The sequence below is a fragment of the Silurus aristotelis genome (genome assembly GCF_946808225.1).
Source record: "Silurus aristotelis genome assembly, chromosome: 8".
Classification (NCBI taxonomy): domain Eukaryota; kingdom Metazoa; phylum Chordata; class Actinopteri; order Siluriformes; family Siluridae; genus Silurus; species Silurus aristotelis.
In genome coordinates this window covers 17,395,149-17,408,068 of record NC_139581.1, presented here as the reverse complement: position 1 = coordinate 17,408,068, position 12,920 = coordinate 17,395,149, and the positions used below count along the sequence as shown (strand labels likewise).

General features: G+C 36.1%; 2 protein-coding genes and 1 long non-coding RNA gene across 5 annotated transcripts in view; 1 reads left to right on the top strand and 2 right to left on the bottom strand.

Annotated features, from left to right (window-relative positions):
* Positions 1-1,232: 1,232 nt before the first annotated feature.
* On the bottom strand, positions 1,233-5,419 carry LOC310730370. Its single transcript, XR_014534827.1, has 3 exons — positions 5,292-5,419; positions 4,417-4,537; positions 1,233-1,367 (listed from the first exon to the last, which is right to left on the bottom strand). It is a non-coding gene; the product is annotated as an uncharacterized lncRNA (long non-coding RNA).
* Positions 1,352-11,636, top strand: klc3 (kinesin light chain 3; the record flags this gene model as incomplete). Of its 3 annotated transcripts, XM_083549278.1 has the most annotated exons (13): positions 1,352-1,535; positions 4,425-4,929; positions 5,149-5,527; positions 5,727-5,802; positions 6,591-6,816; positions 6,920-7,007; positions 7,114-7,215; positions 8,293-8,466; positions 8,569-8,668; positions 8,967-9,016; positions 9,089-9,210; positions 10,746-10,812; positions 10,970-11,636. In XM_083549278.1, the coding sequence occupies 11 exons, from the start codon at positions 5,297-5,299 to the stop codon at positions 11,054-11,056; spliced, it is 1,323 nt and encodes a 440-aa protein (XP_083405404.1). In that variant the 3' UTR covers positions 11,057-11,636. The 3 variants fall into 3 exon arrangements, 2 of the variants coding, with proteins under 2 accessions (XP_083405404.1, XP_083405403.1); XR_014534825.1 differs by lacking the exon at positions 1,352-1,535 and having other exon boundaries at positions 4,445-4,663; positions 5,297-5,527; positions 9,093-9,210; XM_083549277.1 differs by lacking the exon at positions 1,352-1,535 and having other exon boundaries at positions 4,445-4,663; positions 5,297-5,527.
* Positions 11,637-12,173: 537 nt separating this feature from the next.
* Positions 12,174-12,920, bottom strand: part of ercc2 (excision repair cross-complementation group 2) — an 8,357-nt gene continuing 7,610 nt past the window's right edge. Inside the window, exons 22-24 of the mRNA XM_083549276.1 lie at positions 12,808-12,920; positions 12,578-12,721; positions 12,174-12,363 (exon numbers count right to left, since the gene is read on the bottom strand). The exon at positions 12,808-12,920 is cut by the window's right edge and continues 31 nt beyond it. Of these exons, the coding sequence (XP_083405402.1) occupies positions 12,271-12,363; positions 12,578-12,721; positions 12,808-12,920 (350 nt within the window). The 3' untranslated portion in view covers positions 12,174-12,270. The remainder of the gene's footprint in view (positions 12,364-12,577; positions 12,722-12,807) is intronic.

Sequence of the window (12,920 nt, the reverse complement as noted above, 5' to 3'; positions counted from 1 at the left end):
ACCATCATAGTCTTCCACAGTGTTCGGCACATATGCCATGTCAATGCTCTGTCTTCTTTCTTTCAGCAGAGTCGACACAGCCAAATACATAAACCCATACTGTTTCTAGTTCCCAAAACCACGTATGTTTGCTTATGTCCTGTTGCTTGTTGTCATGAAGTTTTTAAGAAAAATGTCCATTATGAGTTAGACTTATCTGTTCTCTTACCCCTGAGAGCAAGCATCTCACTGGTAGTGTTGATACCAGTGGTGTGTCTTGACTCGTAGCACTAAAGCTTGTCATGATAAGCAAATCTGACAGGGACAAGCTAATGCCGATTAATTCACTCGTCTGGCCCTCCTTAAGCTGCTTTGGTGAGTGTTGCTAGTGAGACGTCACTGAGGCACTCCACGCCTAACATTATCAAAAAAACACCTCCTACCATTTTGACTGCAACCCAGGAAACTAGTCTTACTGGTCTACATTATATAATAGAAAAGTTACCTGGGTATTATTTAAAGGATATTCTGATAGACCAACAACAAAAGCAATAAATCTACTCAATACAAAGGCACTGGACTGACAAACACAAACAGAAAACAGTTGGCACAAAAAGGCAGCTTTGCTGCTAAATTAATTCAGGGTTTACATGTACATTGTTGATTATCATATGGACAATTATTTCGCACTCACTCATTCTGTATTAGCTACTGTGTCTTCTGTCTTTCATTAACTGTTGCACACATGCACTTTATATAGTGTCCTAGTTAGTTTTGTGTAGTTTTGTGTTTTATGTAGCAATATGAGCTACAGCAGCTCGTCTGTTGGATCGGATCACACGAGCCAGCCTTCTGTCCCAGTCGTCTAGCTTTGGTCCTTTTTAAACTCACTCAAATCCTTACGCTTGCCCATTTTCCCCGCTTCTAACACATAAACGTTGAGTACAAAATGTTCACTTGCTGCCTAATATATCCCACACACAAACAGGTGCCACAATGAAGAGATAAGTGTAATTCACTCACCAGTCATAATGTTAAAATGTCATAATCTTATGACTGATCAGTGTATATTTAAAAGTCAGTCTTGTTACAAACTCAATACATCACAGTGAATAATTTATTAATATAAAATACATTTTTGTGGCACTATGTCTTTTAGTACATAGCTAAAATAATTTTAGACACAATTACACGAACAGTTGTATTTGTTTTAGGATTAAAGGTCAAATAAATGTTGAGTAGTGCAGTAGTGAATCATCAGCAGCAGCAGCAGTAGCAGCACTGTGCAGGTCCTGCCTGGAAAAGCTGCAGGTGTGTAATGGGCGGCGTCAGCGGCTTGTTTCTGTCTCTGTGTGAAGGGATGGTGTGCATCACTGCCGCTGTGCATGCTGGGAAGAAGCAGACCAGGTAAAGCTTCGGTCACCGGTGAATAATTACCAAACCCTCTCACTGAATGCCTGGTGTTTAATCAACTGCATTCAATGGAGATTTTGGGCTGTTGACGAACTATTTAACCTTTAAATCTTCAGGTTTTTCCACCTCCGTGTTTGTGTCAGGTAAGTAGAGTCATCTCATTTTACACAATACACCAATGCTGAGCATGTTTGTGTACTGTACCAAAATAAAAACATTTGAAAAATATGCTGAATGCTGCCATAATTCAGATTTTAGTAATAATAATGATTTTGTGTTTATTTATTCTATACAATGCTCATCTAAGTATATATACAGGAGCTTTGCATCCTAATAAGTGATAACGTTTATGTAATTTGCTGTTATTACAGACGATTACAGAGACATATCTTTACTAGCTAAAGCTGTAGATAAAGACATGTTTAATAAATGTTCACTAATTATAACACTGTAATTACTTTAAACATTAATGCTTATTTGCAATAAAGAAAGCAAAAGTTTTTTTTTAATCATCAATTCATAGAATCCCTCTGTTCCACCTTAAATGGGTGCAGATGCTATTTCATGCCTGTAGATGGCGCACAATTTATATACTGTATATATATATATATATATATATATATATATATATATATATATATATATATATATATATATAGCATGGATATATATATATATAGCATGGATATATATATATATAGCATGGATATATATATCTATAGAGCATGGATATATATATATATATATATATATATATATATATATATATATATATATATATATATATATATATATATATATATATAGAGCATGGATATATATATATATATATATATATATATATATATATATATATATATATATATATATATATATATATATATATATATATATGGTCTTCTGTAGCAAAATTGACTTTTAACCATTGGACACTTACAAGTAGGGTAATAATAATTACGATATGCCTTATTTTCATTTTTAAGGAGTATTTTGATGTAAATAATTTAATTACAATAAAAATTAACACAATGTCCTAAAATAGGGTTTGTTCAAGTCTCCTTCACCAGCAAACGTGTGAAAATATGTTATGATAATGTAATAAAGTGCCTACATGTTCTAAAGTCCATGCTCAGAATATTGGTTGAAGGGTTGAAAAAAATACTAAATGGTTAAAAACAGTCTCTAAGGACAGGACTTTTGGACATAACTGGTATAATTGTAATATAATTTAATAAAATGGTGAACAGTCAGTGTTCATATTATTGTTAAGGGCTGAAAAACTTCACCACCAACATCTCAGCAATGTGTAGAAAAGAAAGACTTTTTGAAACTGAATAACATGCTTCTGGCCTCGTCAAAAGTCATCTTAGGTTGTCTTATATATCATAACCTTCATCTTTGTTATCTTTACTAATCGCTTTTGGTGTATCTGGAGCCTATTCTTTGAATACAGGGCATGAGGTACACCCTGAATAGAACCTTATTCCATTTCAGAGCACACACATTCCTACACCTAGGAGCGATTTTAGATGTATTATGATACATTCCTGATGAGAAAAAAATTTAAAATTCCTGATTCAATCCTGATCCAGAATTGTTCACAATCTATTAAAGACTTTTAGGAGTTACATTATTCTGCTGGCTGTAGTTCATTAAACATGTTTGCTATTTCTGATATCTGACTCAGTGGGTAACAGGACATACAGTAAACAGCACAACGTAGTTGAACAAACTAAACCTAACTCGCATAGTTCAATGTCTTTGTGGGTGGAATGAAAAGAAAGAAAGTGGGTTCATGTTAGCCAGCTGTAGTTGAGGCCTTAGTGAAATGTTTTGTAAGAAAAAACTCTTGTGTGGGTTAGGTGTTGGTATTTATCACATTCCTTTAGAAATATAATAGACATAATAAGCAATGTAATAATATACAAAGTATTTTGTGAGTTCTGGAATAAAAAGCATCATTATTGATGGTACATTTTTACTTTCTGTTTAAAAGGACACAATGATACAGTTCTCCGATTTAATATCACTGTACTTTGGTGTTTACTTTGTAACTGGAAAGTTATATTTGACCGGGATGATTGCTGATATAATCTGAATATGACTGTTGATATAAGGTGTTGTTAACTGAAATCATTGTTAAGATCATTTTTATTTTTAGCAGTTATGAGGAATAGGAATGAGTAATTCACTTTGTTCAACTAAATGCCCAGTGATCACTAAACGGAAATTTCATAACGTGTATTCCGATTCACTCAACCTTCTCATCCCCCGAAGCACTTCCTATAAATGGATGTGCTCATAGTAACTAATCAGTTGCTACTTGACTGGTCTTGGTTGCACTGGCTATAAGATTCAAATGTTCGGTTTTAGTCCCCATTTGCTGTTATAATTAAATCAACTCTTCTGGGAAGATATTCCACTAGATTCTGGAGTGTACAATTTATTTTAGAGTTGTTTAATAGGGTTGAGTTTAGCGCTCTGTAGCCGGCTACTGAAGATCTATTCAAAATTAAATAAACCATATGTTCATGATGCTCATTTTGTGCACAGGGGGATTGCCATGCTGGGACAGGTTTGAGAAATGTAATGCCACTGCATGCAAAGACATCCTGTACAATTGTGTACTTTTAACTTTGTGGTTACAGTTTTTGGAAGAACCACATGCTCTTCCAAAAATGTAGATGTCCCAATAATTGTGTATTGTATTGTATTACCTTGAACAAAGAACTAAAACTGACAATAGTTTTAAAATAAATAAATCCTGCTCTGTTCTCATTGTTTAACTAGTGTAGATTTTAAGGCTATCCTGTATTTTTTTAATTGTATGTTTGTAAACTACAACTACACTGTGCAAAAGGCACAGCAAAGTTGCTACTAAACAGCAATAAACTAAAGACTATAAGACTTTGATGGTCACCCTACTGTTTCTGCAGAAAAAATATACAGTTTATGTCCATAGTGTCAAAGTGCTAGAGGCATTTTAATGCATAAAGTGAAGTAGAGTGTCATACATTGCTTTACATCTGTAGGGCTGAGTAAACCCAGAGCCATGCTGTCTGCCGAGGAGATCTTAAGCAGCACAAAGCAGGTGATTGCAGGACTGGAGGCTCTGCGTGGAGAGAATCGCACTCTGCTGGACAACCTGCAGGGGACACTACTGAGTCAGACATCTAGTGACAGCAGTGACAGCAACAGCCTAGAGGAGGAAAAGAGTGGCATCATTTTACAGTCCCTGGACAAAATAGATCTGGGATTAGGGGAGGCACAGGTGGGCTTTAGGAACAGTCACTGAGTTCTGACATGCAGTCTATACTTCTCTTAATTCATATGCCAAACATATCATGTCTATATTTGTTGTTTAAATACATTACCATTACTTTTTAGATTTTTAGATATGTTTATGCATCTATTTATATGTGTTTATGTCATGTTCAAGTCTTACTGTAGTACTTTTCAAGCTAATCAGTTACCCCGGATAGCAATGTAAATATTTACCTGTGTTGAGAAATGAATAAAAAAAACCCCTGCTTATTTGTAACTCACATTAAAATGTCCATTAATAGGCAAACCAATAAAAATGTATTGTATAACACAATCATTAATTCAAAAGGTAAATTATTGAGTTAATTAATTATTAAATATGATAAGATGTTTTTCAAACCAGCTTTTTATTTTTACAGTTTATACAGTTCATCCTTTCAGATCTAAGGCTCAAGAAAGGTCACGCATTACCAAAGTATGTGTGTGGATCAGACTGCACATATTTACCATTAAAATCTTGAGTGTAGGATAAGCTGTAATAGTTGTTGTTTACTGTACTGCTAAAGTATAGTAATATAATACTTAATATACTCACAGTCAAAGAGCAATTTGATGTTTTTCCCTTAACTCCTTACCTCAGATGATGATGGCTCTGTCAGCACACCTGGGTTCTCTAGAGGCAGAGAAGCAGAAGCTGCGTGCTCAGGTGAGGCGGTTATGCCAGGAAAACCAGTGGCTGCGAGACGAGCTGGCTGGAGCTCAGCTGAAGCTGCAACAGTGCGAACAGGAAGTGGTGACACTCGAGGAGCAAAACAAACACCTGCAGTTCATGAGCAGTATCCGCAAGTACGACGAGGACGAATTATTACTGGTGAGAATCGAACCCCAAAGAAAACGAAAGTATATTGGAGCACTACAATAATGTGCATATTTTTACTGAACATTACCAGCTAACACATACTAATGAATTTAAATATTAGTTTTGGTGGCTGATAAATGATGTATGTATCTAGTATGCTTTCTTGGGCTGTAGATTTGTATAAGAACATGTGATTGCTTTTGTCTAAAAGGAAGATAAAGACAGTTCCTCAGTTAAGGAGTCCCTTGACGATCTCTTTCCCACTGATGAAGAAGAGCAAACACACAGTAAGTGTTTCTCAAATTCTTCACACAGCAGCACACGTCTTCAAAAAAGCATGAAATGTGATATCGTATATGCACCATAAAAACCACTCATATAAAATAGACAAGGAAGAGAGCACATTTCAAATGGTTTACAATACAATAACTAACAAGGTATAAATAACTAGGGTGAATATTATACTGAAGGTCAATACATAACAGTGTATCTCAAAATAATGAGGCGGAAGTATGAAAATTAATTACATTAACATAACATGATGTAATAGAATGTAATATACAGCATGTATAGATATGTGACTAATTAAAGGCCACAATGAGTTACTAAAACCGCTTCAGTGAGTCTTGGCATGGATTAATATAGTTCTAAAAATATACTCATGTGTTTGTAACAATGGTATTAAAGAGTTATATCAATCCAAAACATCCCATAGACATTCAGGTTGAGATCTAGTTACTTAAAGGCCATAGCAGGTCTTTTATATATGCTCATCAAACCATTCAGCAAACCCTTGTGGAAGAGACCACGTTTCATCCGGATAGAGAGGTTTCATTGGCAACAATCTTTGTAACAAAGAACTTTGTACTGATTACAGTGATCCTTATCTTTAAGGAGACAAATAGATGAAAACCATAGTAGTGAAATTCTCACAGCATAATGTGTCCTCTTTTATTTCCTTGAATGCTATACAGGTTGCAGTATGTAGTACATGTAGTGTGGCAGTAGAGACCTCTTGTACCACAGGTCATTATCCGTTTTAGTTACTATTACTTTCATCCTTTTGTGTTTTCAGTCTCTCAGCCGCACCGCAGTGGCATAACTGCAGCCAACCAGGCAGGCTTCGAGATCCCTGCTAGACTTAGAACCCTACACAACCTGGTGATTCAGTACGCCTCTCAGGGCCGCTATGAGGTAGCCGTGCCTCTTTGCAAACAGGCTTTGGAGGACCTTGAAAAAACCTCTGGACACAGTCATCCAGATGTGGCCACTATGCTAAACATCTTAGCTCTCGTGTACAGGTGATCGACAGGCTAAAATGTCAATAGTCTCTATTGTTCATTCTTATTCCATCTTGTCAGCGTGTTTAGCAATGGGTTTGCGGCTTCTTTACACTATGTACAGGGACCAGAACAAATATAAAGAGGCTGCTACTCTGCTGAATGATGCATTGACAATACGTGAAGAGACACTTGGCATGGACCACCCAGCAGTATGTTCCTCTATATTTTCCCCTGTTATTACATTGTTATTGAGTGATATTATATCATACAATTAGAAAATCATTTGTCTAAGTGTGCTTGTGCAAATGTGTACAGGTTGCAGCTACTCTGAATAATCTGGCTGTACTCTATGGTAAAAGAGGGAAGTATAAAGAAGCAGAGCCTCTGTGCAAGAGAGCACTGGAGATAAGGGAAAAGGTAATACATTGAAGGCAAAAAATATATATATATTTTTTTTTTGCCGTTAACACTACATTAACTTGATTTTGCACTTTAAAATGTTTTTTTTTTTTTGTTCTGTCCTGTTCTTTATTTTGTAGGACATAGATAGCTCAGTATTTATATACAGGACAGGGGCAAAGCTCATGATGGCAAGATATCTGCAAATGGGTCTTTGCGGATGACCTTTAACACTTAATTGCTAAAACTGAGATGCACACTAATAACTAGAGTACTGTCTGATTTTGAAAGTTAATAATTTGAAGTCATGTAAACGGTACGTCGTGTCTTGAAAGTCTCTATGCATAGAGGAAACACTTTTTCAGACTTAGTTCCGATATGCTTTTAGCCTTTGACAGAAAAGTTTATGTGTACAGCACATGGATAATTTAAAGGAATGCATTCTAAATGCAATTACACTGCATAACACCCGATTTATTAAGAATTTTTTTTCATTTCCTCTAATATGGAGACTTTCTAATATGCAGAATTATATTAGCAAAAATATAGAACGTTCCTTTCTTTTACCTAGCTTAAAGCTGCTTTAAAAATAACAGCATAAGGTGTCATTTTCAAACATGCCGTAATATCCAAATAAATATTTACTAGTTAAGAGTTGGCTCATTATTTGAAATCAGTATATTTAGATCAGCTGAGTTTAAAATCAAATGACAGGATACATAAATAACATAAGATTACAAATATAGGGTGTAAATTGTATGTCAATAAAAGTAAAATACACAACTCAATTGTTAAAATGTTAACTGCCCAGTAGCTACTTGCAATTAAAAAGCAGCATTGCTCCCGTTTGGTACATTAGCTTTCCTTCTTACACACCATTCATCTACATCTACATCTACATCTCTGTGTATCTGCCATTAACAAAGTCTGCTCTTGTCTTGATTACACTTCATTTTTAACCATTAATTAGTAGTCTTCTTTCTCTCTGACCTTCGTTTATGAAATAAGCCAAATGAGGCCATTTCTTCCAACAGACATCTCAGAAGTTTGTCGTAACTTTCTTCCTATCAGAGGATAATATTGCTGTTTCTGTAGGTCCTCGGGAAAGACCACCCTGATGTAGCAAAGCAGCTCAATAATCTGGCTCTGCTGTGCCAGAACCAGGGAAAGTACCAGGAGGTGGAGGATTACTATAAAAGGGCCTTGCAAATTTACCAGAATCGGTTGGGCCCAGATGATGCTAATGTGGCCAAAACCAAAAATAACCTGGTAAGGACTAGTGATAGTTTTGGGTAAAGAGTCTTGTAATAAGAGGTGCTCGAGAGGAGAAATGTGTATGTTATATAGAGAATGTGTGTATTTAATTAACAGGCCTCATGCTACCTCAAGCAAGGAAAGTACAGACAAGCTGAAGCTCTGTATAAAGAGATCCTGACACGTGCTCATGAGAAGGAGTTCGGATCAGTGGAGGGTAAATTTCATCAAGTACTGTCAAATATGGTTTTAAATTAATGTTATGCACAGGTAACAGGTCAGTGATGGGTTTGAGACTGTACTGTGTATTAATGCAATAATGACTATCAGGTTAACATTCACACATTTAACAGGGGGGGGGGGTGTAAATGGAAACTAAGCTAAATCACTGAGTGGAATAGTTCAAAATCTACTGTTTCCCTCTGTTGTCAAACATGTAGTTATGTAGTTGCACTATGGCCTCAGTGTTTTATGTTTATGTTAAAATTCTTAAGTATTTATTCTCATACATGCAGGAGATGGAAGACCATCTTGGGGACAGACCCCAGAGGGAAGCCCTAGACAGGTACACTCAGAATTTGTACTCTCTTTGCCCTCTCCATACCAAAATTCTAATATAATTTTATTTTGGCTGTAGGAAGGTTTGAAGCGCAGTGGTTCTTTCACAAAGCTTCGGGAATCTTTGAGGAGGAGCAGTGAAAAGCTGGTTCAGAAGTTGAAAGGGGCTGGAACACAAGAAACGGTGCCTCGCAATCCTGGGTACTTGTGTGTTCTATTATTTAGCCTACAGATTATTGGTATTGGCGCATGTTGTATATTAAATACACTTATTGTGCACTTTATTAGAAGCACCTCGACACATTCTCATCAATGCAGTTATCTCATCTCCCAATCATGTGGCATCAGTGCTTTGTGTAAAATTATGCAGATATGGCCAAGAAGAAACCTGGAGAAACCTGTGAACTTAGTTATTTTGACCATGATTGCTAGTGCCAAATAGGCTCAGTGGTGGACAGTAACGAAGTAAATGTAATCCATTACTGTACTTAAGTAGCTTTTTCACGTATCTGTACTTTACTGAAGTATTTCCATTTGGGGAGGCTTTTACTTTAACATTTTTTTTTACATCAACTACATTTCGTAAAATTAGTCGTTCCTTTTTATTTATCAGTGGATTAAAGCGTAACTGGTCAAACGCACAGCAAGCCACCAATCAGGGTCAAGCTCGTGCTCTGTTTTGAACTTGTTTTTATTGCCTCCTGGTGGTGGCACCAACATACAGTTCAACGTCAGTTCAACAGCAAGCAGAAAGTTTTGAGAATAATAAACAGTGGAAGAAACTCTTGACTCTAACTTGCCACAACACCTGTGGCCTTATTTACAAAAATATTTTCAAGTAGTTCAAAAGAAGGTTTTGGGCTCATGATCATTTTAATAGATATCAATTAGTGATCAACTCATTAATATCATTCTATTAATAGATCAGTGTGCTGAGAGTAACATTAGAGTCTTTCCACATAAACCAAGTTGATTAATAACATTATAGCCATAATAAATCATAGTACTTTGGATACTTACGTACAATTGAAGGCAAATACGTTTGTACTTTTACTCAAGTGAATGTTTAAAGGGAGCACTTTTACTTTTACTGGAGTAATATTTTACCAAGTAAAATACTTTTCTACTTTAACTCAAGTACATGGTTGGTGGACTTCGTCCACCACTGGATAGGCTGTCTTAAATTGTTTAAAAAATTGCTGATCTCCTAGGATTTGAATGCACAAGAGTCTTTTGAGTTTACTCAAAATGGTAAAATACACAAAAAACATCCAGGAAGTGGCAGATTGTAACATCTTGTTGGTGAGAGAGGTCAACAGAGAATGATCAGACTGATTTGAGCTGACAGAAAGGCTACAGTTACTCAGATAACCACTCTTTATAAGTGTGGGGAGCAGAAATGCAGTTCAGAATGTAGAACAAATAGAAGCAATAGAAGCAATAGAAGACTATGTCCTGTTTTAGCCAATAACAGAAATCTGAAGTAGCAGTGGACACAGGCTCACCAAACCAGACATTTTCCACACAACCAGACGAGTGGAAAAACTTGCCTGGTGTGAACTCAATTCAGCATAAAGTGCACCACAATAGCATGAACCAGTCAGGTTCACACAAACCAGAATCGGAGGAATTTTTACATTTTTACATTTTACAAGTTGTTTTAAGTGCTCAGCTTATGTATGTGCAGGGCTTTTGTAAAAAAAAAAAATAATAATAAATTGTGTTTTTTGTGGCAGAATGAAAAGAGCAAATTCCCTCAATTTCCTGAATGTAGGAATAAGGGAGAGTCAGGACACCATAAGGGTAAGAACTCGCCAATACACTGCAAAATTTTCCACATCATCAGTACTTCATAAGAGTTTAAGTTATGCCAGTTCACATGTAAGCAGTGCATGCATGAACAGTGTATTTTAATAGCATGTAATCAATCAGTTTTTCTGTCTTTTATTCCTATGTCCAGAATCTCAACAGGCTGACAGACAGTCGTGCTCTCAGCTCCAGCACTCAGAGTTTAGCTCGCCGGAGCTCTTTAAGTGGAGAAGGTTAATCCTTTCTAGCCAAGGTCCGACTCCTGTGTCCATAATACAACACTACGTTTATAACCAACATAGTATTTATTTCAGATGAAGTGGACTATACTAGTCTTATCTTTTTGAGCCTGTGAATCTATTGCACTGTAACATTTTAACTTATTACATACTGCTGTACCTAAAATGTTCATTTCGCTGAATTATTACAGGTAAGCATTAGTTTTTTTTCTATTTATATAGAATTTTGTTATGGTTTGCATTCCAAAGTAACAATAAATGGTATTGTTAAATCTAATATATAACATTGCGATACAAAAGACTTCAGATTTAAATAGGGTTTGATTAATTTACTGGAGATTGTGCTAGATTTTGCAAGTGTGTTTAAAACCAGAATACAATGTAGGTTACTCAAAGTTAGTTGCAATTTTGTTAAATGGTACATATTAAAAAAAAATTTTTAATGGTACAAGCATCCCAGCTACAAATTGGTTTTACATTTTATTATCGTCCAATCTAATACATTAATTTACTTGGAACAGTTCATGTACAGACTCCGTATGCTGAAGAACAAAATAAACTTTTATTTATCATTCACAATACTTCATCAAATCATTTGAATGCTATGATAAGCTATAGTATAAATCTGCCTGCTAAAAATCAATGAATGCTGGAGCACCACGAATGGAATTTGAACCTGTTCACTGGTTCATTGTTTAATGGAAAGAGGAGGAAATCTCTGCACGCATTTAAATTTGCTCAGGGTTTCACCTGCTACAGTTTGGATAGTTCTATAGGACAGTAGGAATGAAGTGACTTTCAGCCATTGACCTTTTATTGACAGATTAAAAGTTAAAATCCTGGGGATGACACGGCTTTCTTTGGCCAGAGGTTCATGTAGGCAGATCTGGTTGTGGTTTTTGAGCACTCTGACACTGACCAATTCATGGCAGCTTTGAGCTCATGTATGTGGTAGAGGTGTGCCTGAGCACGAATGGCATTTTGAAGATGTGTTGTAATAACTAAAGAGTGAATAGAAATTAACAAAATTGGGTAAAAAAAAATGTATACAAAAAATTATAAAATAAGATGCAGTAAGTTATTCCGTGTAATAAAGTGAACAGTAATGCCAGTCGGTTTGTAGAAATAATCAGTATTTATTACTGACATTGATGAAAAACATTTTTTAAATATGTACAAGTGTCAAAGGTTAAGTGATTTTTGATGACAAACATTAGGCCTGATGAGCAATCTGAGAGATCTTTTGCAGCATTTCCTCTGACTGCAGCTGTTCCAGGGTCAGCAGAGACAGGCCTAACTGATCCTCCTGTAAAACATACAAAATAAATAATGATCCATCACCATTTCCAAAAGCATCATCTGTAAGCATAACCAACAAACAATACATCTCATTTAGATGTACTAATTTCCCAAAGAAATCAGATTTTGATATTGTACATAGAATTGGACTTTTAGTGTTGCTTTTTTGGGTCAGTGTCTTTACAGCAGGTTGGATGTTTTAAAGAGGAAATTGGACTTACCCGTTTGAATGGCTGTGCCATCTGCCGCAGAAAGTGCTTGGAAAGCTGCACCGTCTCATCAATGGTCAGGTTAAGGCTGCCGTCTGTGATGTGTTCCTGTATCCAGCGGGGAAGTTTGCCACGCTTGTCGGCTCTGGCGTAACGCTGAGGGTGAGAACCAGGGAGCTTAGATAACTTGAGTGAGGAGTCTAACCTTACTTAGACATTTAAAACAACAAAGAAATGTTCACCTTGTCTGCAAAGATCATGAGGCCATAGTCGGTCTTGCCTCGAATGGCTCTGCCTACACACTGAGCTGCATGTCGCATCGCATCAAAAGTCAGGAAGTCGTTCTCGCGGATTT